At 40.8% G+C, this 16,699-nt stretch overlaps 1 protein-coding gene across 4 annotated transcripts in view; it reads right to left on the bottom strand.

Annotated features, from left to right (window-relative positions):
• The window catches only part of KIAA0319, a gene marked incomplete at both ends in the record, with an annotated part of 47,009 nt that overhangs the window by 10,691 nt on the left and 19,619 nt on the right, over positions 1 to 16,699 (bottom strand). For all 4 annotated transcript variants that reach the window (XM_079712426.1, XM_079712428.1, XM_079712427.1 and 1 more), the window contains 7 exons: positions 1,993 to 2,152; positions 2,835 to 2,973; positions 4,630 to 4,781; positions 6,244 to 6,392; positions 7,415 to 7,547; positions 8,200 to 8,323; positions 11,424 to 11,652. In XM_079712426.1, the coding sequence (XP_079568552.1) occupies positions 1,993 to 2,152; positions 2,835 to 2,973; positions 4,630 to 4,781; positions 6,244 to 6,392; positions 7,415 to 7,547; positions 8,200 to 8,323; positions 11,424 to 11,652 (1,086 nt within the window). The remainder of the gene's footprint in view (positions 1 to 1,992; positions 2,153 to 2,834; positions 2,974 to 4,629; positions 4,782 to 6,243; positions 6,393 to 7,414; positions 7,548 to 8,199; positions 8,324 to 11,423; positions 11,653 to 16,699) is intronic.

The following is a 16,699-nucleotide window of genomic DNA, read 5'->3' as shown; positions in this document are numbered from 1 at the left end:
AACAGGATATCAAAGAGATATATGCACTCCCATGTTTAGTGCAGCATTATTCACAATAGCCAAGATATGGAAATAACCTAAGTGTCCATCAGTGGATGAATGGATAAGGAAAATGTGTTATATATACATAATGGAATATTATTCAGCCATGAGAAAGAAGGAAAACCTGCCATTCGCAACAACATGAATGGACCTTGAGGGCATTATGCTAAGTGAGATAGCCAGACAGAGAAAGACAAACACTATATATCAGTTATATGTGGAATCTAAATAAGCCGAACTCATAAAAACAGAGAGTAGAATGGTGGTTACCAGGGCTGAGGGTAGGGGGTGAGGAATTGGGGAGATGTTTAAGGGTAGAAACTTGCAACCAACAGATAAATAAGTCCTGGAGATCTAATGCACAGCATAGTGATTATAGACAACAATACTGTATTATAAAGTCAAAGCTGCTAAGAGACTAGATCTCTTGCACATGCACTAGATCCCACCACAAAAAAGAAATGATAATTTTGTGACATGATAGAGGTGTTAGCTAACTCTAGGTGGTAATCAATTGCAATATATAAATGTACAAAATCAACATATTGTACACCTTAAATTTACACAGTTATACGTCAATTATAGCTCAGTAAAATAAATAAATAAATAATATGTTGCTGGATGCGGATAATATTTTGTTGAACTTTTTTGCTTCTATATTCATAGGGCATATTGGTCTGTAATTGTGTGTGCGTGTGTGTGTGTGTGTGTGTGTGTGTGAGAGAGAGAGAGAGAGAGAGCCAGAGAGAGAGAGAGAGAGAAAGAGAGATGGAGAGAGAGAGAGAGATCTTTGTCTAGTTTTGCTATCAGAGTAAAACTGGCCTCATAGAATGAATTGGGAAGTGTTCCCTCCTCTTCTATGTTTTTGAAGAATCTGTGACTGTGGTGCTAAATCTTTAAACATTTTGTAGGATTCACTAGTGAAGTCATCTGGTCCTAGTTTTTGTGGGAAGTTTTTTGATTCAATCTCTTCACTTATTATAGGTCTATTAAAATGTATTATTTCTTCTTGAGTCAGTTTTTATAGTTGTGACTTTCTAGAATTTTGTCCATTTAATTTAGGTTAACTAATTTGTTGACATATAATTGTTCATAGTATAATCCTTTTCATTTCTATAAGGTTGGTAGTGATATCCCTTTTCATTCCAGATTTCAGCAGTTTGAGTCTTCTCTCTTTTTCTTGGTCATTCTAGCTAAAGCTTTATCGATTTTGTTGATCTTTCAAAGAAACAACTTTTGGTTTTATTGATTTTCAGATGTGTTTGGTTCAGTGTTTGATATAAGAAAGGGAAACGTATGATCCATTTTTGAAAGAGTTCCATAAAAAAATAACTAGTATTTTTAATTTATTATTTTTCTAAGTAAATTTCAGTTATCTGAAAAGCAAACCTAAACAGAATAGCTGACAATAACTGGCAGATGGATTTACTGTGAATAGTAGGTTTTTATTCCCATATTCTGTCTGTCTCTCTCTCTCTCTCTCCCCATCCCACTTCACTGTTCATAGGTTGGATAAGAGTTTTTTTAAAACTCAATTAAAATTGTAAATCTTATAAGAAATCAAGGAAGAGGTTGAACCTTATAGACCCTCAGAAGACAGCAATGGTAACCCATAATCCTCTCACACTGAGAGAAGCCTCAGCCCCTAAACACGGGGCAGGGATGAAGTCTGGCTGTGAGGCATCCCCCGTGCGTGCCCCAGACCATGCGCACGCCCTCTGATGATACCAGAACTAAAACCCAGCTCCCTCTGATGTTCCCTATGCCTTCATTCAGAACATTCTCAATCAACAAACATTTACAGAGACTTGTGGGAAAGACCTATAATGATGTTGTCCTTACTGCTTCCCTTTGAGAAAAAAAAAGAATATGAATGGGATAAACATGCGTGCAAAGACACAGAACAAGAGAGGAAATGACGAGCTTCAGGCTGGACTGTGCAGTTCTTACCTGAGATCCGAGTGGGCCTGAATCTTCTGAACCTTGATGTCTGAGTCCAGCACATCCAGCAGCACCGCCAGCTGCCTCACAAGGGTGTCCTTCTGCTGTTCCGTCAGCTGCCCGACGCCAACCTGCAGGATCAGCTCCACCAGGCCGCTCTTCTTCGGGTCTGGGGAAATGAGAAGACATGGGCTTTCCACTTGGAAACCCCAGGCTTGATAATAGGAGGAGCAAGGCCTGTGTAATAGTTAAAGAGCTTTAAACGACCCCTGTGTAATTTCTACGCTTAGGTTCTAGGGCTCAGGTCAATTCTTCCAAGTACCACAGGAGCCACTATCTGAGAGTACTTCTTCCTTCTTTTATATCAGCTTGCTGTCTATTAACTTTTCTCCAGATGATAAGGAGGTGTGCCTAATCTGCCTCTGGGCTCACGTGAAATTTTGGGACCTCACACACCTCCTCGGGCCTGGTAAGAGAACTATGTCTCCGAGCGCTGCGGGCCCGGCCCAGTTTATGCCGGGGGTCGGTGTGGCCACCTTGCTGGAGCTGCCCTCTTCGCGCTCCCAGGAATGAAGGCCTCGTGTCCACCTCACATTAGGTCTTTGTCTTCTGGCAGGAAAATCAAAGTGACCAGGGAGTCCTGCTGCCAGATCCAATTCTCCCTAACGAGTTAGGAGGCTGGATCTGTTTGGGGATAGATAACCACAGGCAGAGAAAACCTCAAAGTGGGCCCAGCTTCCCACACCGGGTTCCACTGTCACCTGCAAGGAGCCCCAAAGGCTGACCCCTCCCCCCAGCCCCCGCTCACGGACCAGCCCCACAAACCCAGGCCCGGAAGCCTGTGAGCGCACCTGGCCGCACTTCCACGGTGGCAGTGTCCATGTCCGAGGCGCCCTGACTATCAGCGACTCTCAGGTGGAAAGTGTAGACCCCCTCCACCAGGTTGGTGAGCTGCAGGGCCGTGCTGTGGTCAGAGCCATCCATGACATCCTGAGAAATAACCCAGTTCATGATTCAATAGTCAGCTCCCAACCTGGGCCTCTGTTGATCCCAAACCTTGGGGTCCCGTCTTTGTCACACATGCATGATTCTAAGGGGCAGGGTGAAGAGGAAGCAAGGTGGTGGGTTAGTGATGGTCTGGGTAATCCTCAGCATCTTTTCCACTTTTAAAGCACCAGGAGGCACAATCCTCAGACAGGACTTTGTGAGCTGAGCTGCTTCCCAAGGGCTCTCTAGGAATTACCAAATTCCACCCTACAGAGGGGGAAACCACCGAAATTAGGGCAGAGACCTGGAGGGTGAAGCACTCTCTTTGAAGTGCTTTGGGTCTTATTTTCAAAGATAGTTTTACAATGCTCCCATCTTGGGTTTCCTCATGGTGTATCAGGTTCACCTTCTCAAATGACCCAAGAGCCTGAGTAGCAACATCTCTGCTCAAAGAATTCGAGAAGAATCTCCCAGACCCTCGCTCTGACCTTGCTAACAGAAGAGGGTGGTAATAAGGGCTCTGATCAGAGAGCTGTTATAATTACACTTAGAAGCTAACCCCCCATCTGGCTGAACAGTATTCATTCCAGAGTTACTTTAGAAATTATAAAGCATTCTCAGTTCTTTCCCTGGGACCACTCCTTCAGTACATCTCCAAGAGTAAATTTGCATCTCTCAAGTCCATAGCAACAGCAAGAATGAAGATGTACCTAAATTTACAGCCTAAGAGGCAGAGTGATCTAATGCGGAAAAAGGCCTGTCAGGAGCTAAAAAACCTATGTCTATCTGGTTTGACTAAGGATGAGTTAGTTAACCTTGGCCAAGTCACTTTCCATCCCTGCATCTCATTCTCTGTACTTAGGAAATGGGAATAGCAATCCTCGATCTATTGACCTATCTGGTACAACGTTGAGGAAAAGGAAAGAATCCATTTGGACCAAAATAGGAACAACGGGGAAGCTAAGGAGCAGAATGAGTCCCGTGAGAAGACATGGTTTCAAAGTCCCTCCAGGCTATGGCTTTGTTGATCCCAAACCTGGGCAAGGAAAGTCTGGGCAAGGAAAAAGTCAGAAGGGACTTCAGATTTGTTTAAACTGAACAGCAGCCTGCTTCCTCCAGCCCTCAGAAGAAACCTAGAAGCATAAACACCTTAGTGGGGACCGTGGAAAGGGAGATGAGGTCATAACAGAGACATTGCTATGGAGTTAACTGTGTTCCCTCATCTGTTGAAGCCCTAATCCCCCAGTGTGGCTCTATTTGCGATAAGGTCTATTAAGAGGTAATTAAGGTTAAATGAGGTCATAGGGTGGGGTCCTGATCCCATAGGATTAGTGTCCTTATAAGAAGAAACACCCAAGAGCCCTCTCTCTCCCCCTCCCCTCCCCTCTCTCCTCTCTCTCTCCCGCCACCCCCAACTCCCGCCCCACCCCTGTGAGGACACAGCAAGAAGGCAGCTGTCTGAGAACCAGGAAGAGAGCTCTCATCTGGAACCAAACTGGGTAGCGCCTTGATCTTGGACTTCACAGCCTCCAGAACTGGAAGAACACAAATATCTGTTGTTTAAGCTACCCCGTCTATGCTATTTTGCTATGCAGCCCTAGCAAACTAATACAGATGTAATGATTAGTGGTCCAGGGGCAATTCTCTTCAAGTACTCACTCCAGCTGCTGGACTCTGGCCATCCCGGATCCACAGATAGGACACAATTCCTTGGTCATCAGTAGACCTTGAACCATCCAAAGTAATGGAGTTATTGGGAAGCACAAGAACATGTCTGCCACCAGCCTGGGCTCTGGGAGGACTATTATTTTCTAAGTCAAATATAGCAGAAATGAAAGCAAAGAAATTGATTTAAAACACTTGTGATAGAAGTGTATCACAAACTATCCATGACTATTCCGTCTTGCAGATATGTAGATTTAAAATATCCAAAAAGCATCATTTCCTGTCCCAAATACCCATTAGATAACATACAGACTTTCTTAAAGTTCTTCTTGCACTTAGCTAGTTGTAATTTGGCAGCCTATACAGTGGACAGTTTTCTATTATCATTACAGTTTTTTCTCTTTTTAGAAAAGAGAAATCATGATCTTACTTATGTGCGGGGTCCGGAAAATGATAATATTTTGGTTTAGAATATGCTATGGAGTATTTTGTACTGGTCCACACTATCTGGTCACAGAAATATTTTTGTTTCTAATAGTGCCAAATCTTGCTTGTCTAAGTAAATTGAAGAGGGAGGATTCAAGGCAGTGGGGAGAATCTGGCACTGAGGAGGCTTAATTCCATTGTTGATACAGGGAAAGGCTAGAAAGAATAGAAATAGACTGGCAGTAAATTGAGTAAGCCCCAAAATCCTTCTATAAAAAACAATCGAGCTTCAAAACTGGAACTTAAGACAACCACCCCCTTTTATGCACATATCCCCATACATATCCCCATACTTTCACTACTATTATATATGGCTGAAAACTTCCATAATAAGACGTTTGAGAAAAACTCAAATCGATGTCACTGTGCTGATAAAATTGTTTCATCCTTTCCCAACTGCCCAGCAAATAAAGTCCAAACGCCTCAGCGTGACACATGACACATACAATACCTCAAGGCTGAGCTTCTGCCTTTGTCTCAGCCACCCTCCCCAGTGAACTGACACTCTTGCTGGTCCATAATACTGGTGAATGGATTTTCCCATCCAGCCATGCTCTTTTACACCTCTGATCTTCAATACATCATAATCATTTATTCATTCACTGAAGTAACCAACATCTTTGATTTGCCATGAGTCTAGCACTGTGCCACATGAAAGAGACAGAAATATCTGAAACAAAGGTCTTCAACCAGCTCACGCTCAAATGGAAAAGAAAAAAGAGACAAGTACATAAAGCAGGATGTCATAAGACTGGACCACACATTTCATATTAAGAAACAACACAGAATTTGAAACCATCTCTGCTCTTAGATTTCCAAGGAAGAGAGAAAGCAAAGCATCATGTGGTCACTAGGACATGGGGCTTTAGTTGCCAGTAGTCATAGAAGGAGAATGAAGCTATTAGGACACACACTCCACAAACAAAAGGAAATGCTGTGCACATGGACGGAAGAAGAGTGACCTTTGCTTGGCCAAGCAGAGTTCGGTATCTGCTATAGCCAATAAGCAAACACTAACGTTTCCAGATAACCATGGCCTGGCTTAGGGTCTGTGAGACTGAAAAGCAGAAGGGGCCCAACCTCCTCCACTGGCAGGTCCACCTGCCCTCTGCCTTGACTCACCCTTCCTCACGGTCACGCTGAGGGTGGTTGTGCTGCTTAGTCCCTGCTGGTCTTTCACCGCTAAACGGAAGTGGTAGGTACCCACCTGAAGACCGCTTACTGTGGCTATAGCTTTGTCGATGTTTTCCATCTCCACTGCGCTGGGGCCTCTATGAAACAGGACAGTCATTAACAAAAGGCAGGGGGCATGGGATTCTGACGACGGCAGGTATGTTGTTTGTGTCCTTATAAATGCTTCTTTTCACAGCAATAATATATACCATCTAGAGAATTCTAAGATAATTTTGTATTCATTTAGATTCTCTAGTTCCATGTAAGAGTCACAAGTTAAAGCCTATTTCAGACAGAGGCTGCTGGATTCCTGGGCAGAGGATTTTGGAGTCTTCAGTTTTTTAAAATTGAACTGTCAGTGAAATGATCAGAATGGAGCCTTATAAATTATTCCTGTTTCTCCTTTGAATAAAATCAGCTGAAATCCTCAGTTATCTTTCGAGAGAGTGTGGAGGAGGAGAGAGCGAGCCAGGTAATTGATCTCCTGGCTCAAGAGAAATTATTCAGTACAGCGGAGTCGTGAAGATCATGGGCTCTGTAGTCAGGAAGACCCACGATTGTGCCTCAGCTCTTGCTCTTACTATCTGGGCAACCAGAGACCCTGTGACTCACTCATCTCTGCAAGCCTCAGTTTCTTCACCTTTAAAATGGGAATAATATTATCATTTACCTCTTAAGAACTGACCTAGGATTCCATGAGATTAAGCATGTACAGCACAGAAAATGCTGGAGGATAAAGGAATCCCCTTGAACTCTGCACTTCTGTTGTCTACAGTCACTGCACGTGGTTTGAGTGAGTGTAGACTGGGGGGCCTCGTGAGGATCCCACCCAGGTTCCCCTGCACCTCTTCTGTCATGAAGCTCACCTCACACTAAGACAGCCCTGTCCACCTGCCCCAGCTCCACCTCTCTCCACTGTCAAGGAATGTCCATCTTGTCCATCCACACCTGCTATAGAATCCAATCAACAGTTCCCTGGCCACTTCTAGAAATGTGCTTAAATACTGACTCCTCAACACTCTCAAGCTGATTGTTTAATGTAGACCCTCCAGAGCAGGGGTAATATTAGCTCTCATCCAGAGAGGGAACCCAGCACTCAGTGATGAGATGGGCTGACTACCTGACATGCTCCCAGTGGTAGAAAACAATGCCATGGTCATCACTGCTTCTGCTCCCATCCAGGGTGGTGCTTTCCACCGGGAAGACCAGCTCCTGATCCGGGCCGGCGACAGCCATCGGAGGCCTGTTGTCTTCTAGAATTATAGAAACGGTGTGAAGAAATATTATCTCTTTGCATTAAGTCTGCCATCCTCTGATTTCTTGATTTAAGCAAATTACTCATATTCAGCTCAGGCAGCTACTAGAGCATGCCCTGTCCTTTGGGAATCCTGGGGTGAAACACTGCAGTCTCCTAGCTGACCCAGGAGTTAAACATTCTAAGTTTGAGATGGGGGTTACAGGCAGCAAGAAATACTGTTCCCTAATATGTACGTCTTTGGTTTCTTTAAAATACCTTAAAAGTCATGGAGTGGAATTGTAGTTAATTCCCCAATGTCTGGCCACAAGCCATCTGAGTATCAAGCCACACATAATAACTACCAGCCTTTTCAAGGATGCCCTAGGGCTTTGCAGCAGAGTGGGGCATGGCATCAGAGCCCAAAGTGACTCTGGAGATAGCTCTCATTTTGTCCCTCATGCCATGGTTTGGAGACACAGATAGGACATAATTCAGAACCACAAAAGCAAATTGCCTTGATATTAAGATTCAGCTCCTGCAGCCCTGATTTCTTGATAGTTCAAAGATTTAGAGAATTTGTACCAAATTTGGCTGGTCTGAAGCCCAGAAGCCCAGATGTCATTTCTGTTTTAATCTCTGGGGCTAAATCCCTTTCCCATCTCACCTACCAGGCTGGACAATCACAGTGACCACAGCTGTGGATTGCTGCCTTGAAGAATCTGTTACCATCAGCTGAAATGTATAATCTCCTTCTTTCATTGCAGACAAACGAAGGTACGGTGTCTCTACTCCCTAAGTAACAGCAAATACAAAAATGAAAAAGAAAAAATAATATTAAAGAAGCACAAGTAATTAGCACGACATAATGAAAAACTAGTGATTTTACTAAATGTGGAGATCCTGCTTTAAAAAGAAAACGTGCATGTCCCAGGAAAATGGGATCTAAAGTCCATTGTATATCCTCAGATGCTATTGAAAGGATATAAATTAATATGGACTTTTTGGAAGCCAATCTGGCAGCATCCATTCAAATGTTAAAAGAACATGCTCTTCAACCCAGCATTTCTATTGAGTACCTACACTAGAGAAATGCCCACATGTGTAATTATGGAGACTCGCCCATAGGTGCTGACTGAGGCATTGCCTATGACACCAAAAAAAAAATGGAAACAATCTAAACAATCATCAACAGGGGAATGGCCAAACCCACCACAATACACTGTGGGATGCTAGTTGAAAAAAAAGAAGTTTAAAAGAATAAAGTAGATTTATAAAGAATAAAGTGGAAAGATGTCAAAGACATATTACGAAGCAAAAAAAGAAAGCTGTGAAACAATGGATACAGCATGATAGATATTTGCTACATGCACATATACACGTATGAAAACACATAGAGGAGATTGGTATGCACACACATTAAACTCATAAAAATAATTATCTTGAGTAAAGGGACTTGGAATGAGGTCAAGGTGTATTTTCACTTTATCAGAATTTGAGTTTGTTTTTAACCACAGGAAGTAATTAATGTATTACTTTTATAATCAAAAATAAATTTTGTGGGCTTCCTTGGTGGCGCAATGGTTAAGAATCCGCCTGCCAATGCAAGGGACACAGGTTCGAGCCCTGGTCTGGGAAGATCGCACATGCCACGGAGCAACTAAGCCCGTGAGCCACAACTACTGAGCCTGAGCTCTAGAGCCCTCATGCCACAACTACTGAGCCCACGTTCCACAACTATTGAAGCCCGCGTGCCTAGAGCCTGTGTTCTGCAACAAGAGAAGCCACCGCAATGAGAAGCCCGCACACCGCAACGAAGAGTAGCCCCCCGCTTGCCGCAACTAGAGAAAGCCCGCGCAGCAACAAAGACCCAGTGCAGCCAAAAATAAATAAATAAAACAAATTTAATAAATAAATAAATAAATAAATAAATTTTGTTATTTTTCTCCATTTATTGTCATCTTTTGAGTTGAATTTTTTGCATGTATTTCTTTTTAAAAAATTTTTACTGAAGTATAGTTGATTTAAAATGTTTCAGGTGTATAGCAAAGTGATTAAGTTATATATATATGTGTATATATATATATTCTTTTTCAGATTCTTTTCCATTATAGGTTATTACAAGATATTGAATATAGTTCCCTGTGCTATACAGTAAGTCCTTGCTGTAAAAATAATTTTTTTAAATGCTAGGACAACAAAACTATTCAATGAGGCATTTTTTCAATTGAGTATATAGTAGCTAGCTACTTCTTGCCTACAGGTTAATACCCTTTCATTTTGTTGCTGCTGTGTTGTTGGTAATATTTCCAGTTATTGCCTATGTTTGAAGTTCATGGCATCCTGAAAAGGATTTTTAACTTTAAGTCCTATTATAATTTATTTATTTTCACAGATCCCAAGATTGTCTAAAGATAAATGTGTCTGATTTATTTATGTATGTATGTATGTATGTATGTATGTATGTATGTATGTATGGCTGCATTGGGTCTTCGTTGCTGCGCGCAGGCTTTCTCTAGTTGTGGTGAGTGGGGGCTACTCTTCGTTGCCGTGCATGGGCTTCTCATTGCGGTGGCTTCTCTTGTTGTGGAGCAGGGGCTCTAGGCGCGCAGGCTTCAGTAGTTGTGGCATGCGGGCTCAGTAGTTGTGGCACGTGGGCTCCAGAGCACAGGCTCAGTAGTTGTGACTCACGGGCTTAGTTGCTCCGTGGCATGTGGGATCTTCCCGGACCAGGGCTCGAACCCGTGTCCCCTGCTTTGGCAGGCGGATTCTTAACCACTGTGCCACCAGGGAAGTCCTATGAGTTGTTTAGCTCTGGGCACATACTTCCCAGTAATTAGGGAAAGAAAATTTGGAATATTTTTTAACTGAGAAAATACAAAATATCCATCTTCCTGTTTGTATCTAAACCCCACCAAATGCAAATTCTTAACCTAACAGAAGCAAACATAGCATCTGCCACAACTCTTAGGTAGAGATGAACTCTATACCAAGTGCTCTCCAAGGGTATCTAGAGGACTCGCGGCTCTTTCAAGACCCATGCATCCAACCAGTCATTTTTAATTCATCATAATCACAAAGCACTTTCCAGAAATATCAAAAAGTAAAGTAGGTCAGTCTTCATGGAATGTCTGACTTCACCATAAACACTAATGAGAAATTTATCTTGGACTGGTGAGATGGAGTTTGAAGGAGAAGAGGAAGGTGGTAATGTAAGGTATTATCTTTCTTCCATTAAACTCTTAAATAATAACATAACTTCAAAAATACCAAGCTGGTTAGTTCTGGCCATCACCAGAAGTAGAATAAGCAAACAGCTCACACATACTCACGCATACAAATACAGCAACATTTCAAGGTTATTATGACTTTAGACAGATATATTTGCAACCTGAACAAATCAAAAGGTAAATACAAAAAGATCTTAACAAGAGACCACTGGATCCAGAAAAGGTAACATGCAGTTTCTAAAAATAGGAGAAACAAAATAAAAAGGAATTTTCTGATAATGAGGTTTAGATTAGATTATTCCTAAGGTTTATCCTAATACTAAATTAATATTTCTGTAGCAAATATTGGGTCAGACTTTTCCTAAACTAACCTCAAGTTCAAGTCATCTGTATAGGAGCTGCTTAGTTGCTATCCTGGGCTTACATAGAGTAGGTGAAGGAAAGTGACATATATTTGGAAGATTTGTGAGTTTAGCTGTTCTTCTAATAGTTGTAATATATCAGACAACTTTATAAAACATATTTTCTGAATTTAGCTGCCCCCTTGTACCAATATTTTAGATAGATAGAGAGATGGATGGATGGATAGATGGATGGATGGATGGATGGACAAATGAACACACAGATAGACAAATAAAAGTCTGAAGGCAGGATGGAGAACTCACCTGCATGGCCACCTCTTTGCTCTCACTCCTGGGCCCCAGGGACCACTCATAGAGGACAATCTGGTGATCATCACTGCTCTGGTTTCCATTCAAAGTGATGGAGTTTTGGGGCAAAGTTATGGTCTGATTTGGTCCCGCATTGGCAACTGGTGGATGGTCCACAGCACTGTTGACTATTAGGGCTGCTGTTGTGGAGTTAATGGCTCCATCTGAGTCTGTAACAGTCAATCTATGCAAAGGAGAGGAAGCTATTACACTGCATGAATATGCCAAATCTCAAGGCAAGTGGTCAGTTTAGTCTGCCTATGGTACATTTCTCAGGACAACTGAGAGCAGGCGTAAATAGAAATTTGAGGATGAAGCTGAGGAGAGAACAGAGACGTGAGGCTGTATTTTTTCTTTGTTTCTGTTGACTTACTTTATTTTTAGCTAGTAATATAGTCACATGATAGAGTTTTATTTTATATGGGTTTCTCATTATTCTTTGAGATGCTGGATGAAGAAACCATCCTCAGCCAACACAGAAGCCTTTCTCTACCACCTGAGACTCAAAATGTATCAGCTTTAAGTCCTGCCTTCAGGCCTGAGCATGTAGAGACAACAAATCACTCCTGAATTTTCAGCTACAAAGTTTTTAATTTTCTCATTCTTTTCTAGAGGACTTAATATTAAGTGTTTTCAGGACACTCCTTGCAAAGCAATTTTAGGATTAAGCACTTTGAAATACAAATGATACTCTGCCTACACAAACAACACAGAGAGCTGCACTGACCCTCCCGTAGTAAACTCATTGGTGACGTGGCAACTGGATCAGTGAAATAAGGTCACTTCATTCTTCTGGGGCCAAGATTTAGTCTGGAGCAGCAATGCCTGTGTAACAGGTGTAAATAGGAATACGAGAATGAAGCTCTGGAAAGAACACAGGCCTTATTTGTAGGTAAGGTACCTGTACAGGGGGCCCCCGTATTCTGGGCCTCTATCCCACATACTCCATACAACCAGGGTCCAAACTCCAGTTCTCGCTCTGACAGCAAACCAAACACCTAAGGTCCTTCCTCCTCAACCAGGCTGAGTCAGGACACATTCTGGGCCCCTAAGGGAATTTCTTCCTAGTAAAATGGGGTTAGCAGTAGGCCTGCCTTGGGACTTCCCTGGCGGTCCAGTGGTTAAGACTCCATGCTCCCAATGCAGGGGGCACAGGTTTGATCCCTGGTTGGGGAACTAAAAAAAACAAACAAACAACAACAAAAAAAAACCCAAAGTAGGCCTGTCTCAATGAGACGGGTAAAGAGTCATTAAATGAAAATTAATCAAAAGAACCTCATAAAGTGGCATTTCACTGTATATAAATTTTACCCCAATAAATAAGTAAAGTGTTATAGAAAGACTTTTAAAAATAACTTTTCTGAAGTCCCCTTAGACTTTTATGTCATAAAGTTTCCACAAGTTTACCTTAGCAAAACCCTCAGATAAGAAGTAGACAATAATTTGGCAACATATATCAAACTCCTTAAAAACATACAGGCCTCTGACCCAGAAATTTTACTTGCACTCCAAAATTTAACTATAAGAATGTTCCCCCAAACATTGAATAACGGGGCTAAATTAATCTTCTAAAATGTATCAGCATCAAACATGATGTTGCAGAATATTTAATGACACAGATATCCATAATTAATGGGAATCCAAAATCAGATCCACTCATACATGACAATTTGATATAGAAGAGACGTGGTCTTGCAGATTGGGAAAGGACAGACTAGACAATAAACAGTAATGGGACAATAGGCTGATTATCCATGTGGGAACAAATAAAATTGGATCTAACCACGGTAGACATGCAGTCAATTCTAGATGGATAAAATTTAAACATGAAAGACAAAATTTTTTAATTTTAGAAGAAAATATAGAAGGTAGCTTGTAAAACATCTTATACATTTTGATCCAAGTAAGAAAAAAGTTTTAAGTTTATGTGTATAGAAAAAGGACCATAAATATAAGTACTGTACTCTTAAGGATGTTTATTCCTAGGTAGTGGAATTATGGGAGGTATTTAATTTCCTTCTTTCTGCTTCTAGATACATTCTGTTTTTTATTTTTATAGCAAACATGCATTATTATTATTATAAGAAGAAAATATCATTTTTTTAAAAACACCTGCACTGTTACTTGTCTCTTGAAACCTATATTTCTTCTGGATCAAGCTGTGGCGGCCAGTGTGGTAAACTAAAAATAAATACATGACAAGTTTTTTTTAGTTCCTCAACCAGAGATCAAACTAGTATAAATACGTACTCAGCAAAGAATATGGCAGATAAGCATATGCAAAGATGCTCCACATCATACAGTATCAGGGAAATGCAAATTAAAACAACAATGAGATACCACTACACATCTATACTATGGCCAAAATCTGAAACTCTGGCAACACCAAATGCTGGTGAGGATGTGGAACAACAGGAACTCTCATTCATTACTGGTGGGAATGCAAAATGGTACAGCCACTTTGGAAGACAGTTTGGCAATTTCTTACAAAACTAAACATACTCTATAAGAGGTGCTGACTTTCAGACAATAAGGTTGCAGCTGGAAGCTACTAGCAGATATTGTTTTGAGAATGACTGGTGGTGTCCTTAGATCCCATACAGTTCAGAACATTCAAGTTCTCAGCAATACACAAACATGTCTGAAATCACATCCACAATGATCACCTAAGTTTTACCTTGGATAAACAAACAAAAGCTACTCTATTTTGACTTTTAAATGCATTCTCCTCCTCAAGGGCCACACCAAATGTACAATGTATGTTTAGTAAGCCACAAAACAGGTCACCAAAAAAACCCCACAAAAAAACCAAGCATACTCTTACTGTACAATCATGCTTCTTGGTATTTACCCAAAGGGGTTGAAAACTTCTGTCCACACAAAAATCTGCACATGAATGTTTATGGCAGCTTTATGGACAATTGCCAAAACTTGAAAGCAAGCAAGATGTCCCTCAGTAGGTGAATGAATAAATAAACTGTGGTTCATCCAGACAATGAAATATTACTCACCACTATAAAGAAATGAGCTATCAAGCCATAAAAAGACATGGAAAAATCTTAAATGCATATTACTACATGAAAGAAGCCAATCTGAGAAGGCCACTTACTATATACTTCCAACAGTATGATACTCTGAAAGAGGCAAAACCATGAAGACAGTAAAAAGGTCAGTTGTTACCAGAGGAGGGGGAAAAGGAGAGGGATGACTAGGCAGAGCACAGAGGGTTTTTAGGGCAGTGAAAATACTCTGTATGATACTATAATACTATCATACTCTGTATGGTACTATAATACTATCATACTCTGTATGATACTATAATGATAGGTATCTGTCATGATACATTTGCCCAAACATATAGAATGTACACCAAGAATGAACCCCAAGGTAAACTATAGAGTTTTGGTGGTCATGATGTGTCAATGTAGGTTAATCCTTGGTAAAAAATGAACCATTCTGGTGAGTCATGTTGATAACAGGAAGACTGAGCGTGTGGGGAGCAGGGGACATATGGGAAATTTCCATATCTTTCAATTTTATTGTAAACCTAAAACTGCTCTTAAAAACATAAAGTTTAAAAAAAAAACACCCACACATGAGCACTGGATGCCCCATGTGGCTATTCACTCTATCCTTACAAGGCCTATAGATTCCCAGAAATCCACTCAATAATAAAATAAGCTTTCAGAGCTAGGTAAATTTCTTTTTTTTTTATTGGGGTAAAGTATATATAACTTACCATTTTAACCATTTTTAAGTGCACAATTCAGTGGCATTAAGTACATTCACATTATTGTATAACCATTACCACTATCCATCTCCAGAACTTTTTCATCATCCCAAACAGAAACTTTGTACCCATTAAACACTAACTCCCCATTTCTCCCCTACCACCACCCCATGGCAATCACTATTCTGCTTTCTATCTCTATGAATTTGACTACTCTAGGCACCTTAACTAAGTGGCATCATACAATATTTGACCTTTTGTGAGTGGCTTCATTCAGTTAACCAAATGTCTTCAAAGTTCATCCATGCTGTAGCATGCCTCAGAAGTTCATTTTTTTAAGGCTGAATAATATTTCTTTGTATGTACATACCTCATTTTGTTTACTCATTCATCGGTTGATGGACATCTGTGTTGTTCTATTAACATTGGAGTATGCTATAGACTGAATGTTTTCTGTTCCCCCAAAACTCATATGTTGAAACCTAATCCCTAATGCGACTGGTATTTGGAGGTGGGGCCTTCCGCCGGTGATTAGGTCATGAGGGCAGAGGCCTCCTGAATGGGATTAGTACTCTTACAAAAGAGACCTCAGAGAGCTCCCTTACCCCTTCTGCCATGTGAGGACACAGTGAAAAGATGGCTGTCTATAAACCATGTGAAGAGGGCCTTCACCAGACACCAAATCTACCAGCACCTTGACCTTGGACTTCCCAGCTTCCAGAGGTATGAGAAAAAAATTTCTGTCATTTAAAAGTCACCCAGTCTATGGTTATTTTTGTTATAGTAGCCTGAATGGACGAAGATAGTATACAAGCATCTATTTGAGTCTCTGCTCTCAGTTCTTTGAGGTATATATCTAAAGTGAGATTGCAGATATGGCAATTCTATGTTTAACTTTTTGAGGAATTGCCAAACTGTTTTCCACAGCAGCTCTACCATTTTCCAGCCCTACCAGCAATGCACAAGGATTCCCATTTCTCCACAGCCTCACCAACACTTGTTATTTTCCAATTTTTAAATAATAGCTATCTTAATGGAGTAAACTGCTTCTTAAGCTGAGATTTCCAATAAACCAAAACAGAAGTTTTTACAACATGTGTAAAATCTAAAGCACTCTAGAGCACCTCTGTGGACTTTTTAGTCAAAGATGAATCCAGTCAGATGCTTGAGAGTTTCTTAACCTGGCTAGACTTCTGAGGATTCATAAATACATATGTATGGGCTCCTTCTCTGAAATCATCAGATTCTTAAAGCAGTATATGAGGTCTTAAAAATATAATAAGCTAAAATGTGTGGGGTGCAGCTAAGCAGCACTTAGAGGAAAATTATACCTGTGAAAGATTTATAAGCTTTTACGGAAGCTCTAATATGAATGAACCAAGATTCTACTCTAAGAAGTTAGAAGAAAAAGAACAAAGTAAATCAAAAGCAAACAGAAGTAAGGAAATAGTAAAGAGCAGAAAAGAACAAATTAGAAAACAGGCAAATATAATTAAAACAG

Source organism: Hyperoodon ampullatus (assembly GCF_949752795.1).
Source record: "Hyperoodon ampullatus genome assembly, chromosome: 10".
NCBI lineage: Eukaryota > Metazoa > Chordata > Mammalia > Artiodactyla > Ziphiidae > Hyperoodon > Hyperoodon ampullatus.
The sequence above is the reverse complement of the archived record's forward strand: the minus strand, read 5'-3'. Positions and strand labels throughout refer to the sequence as shown.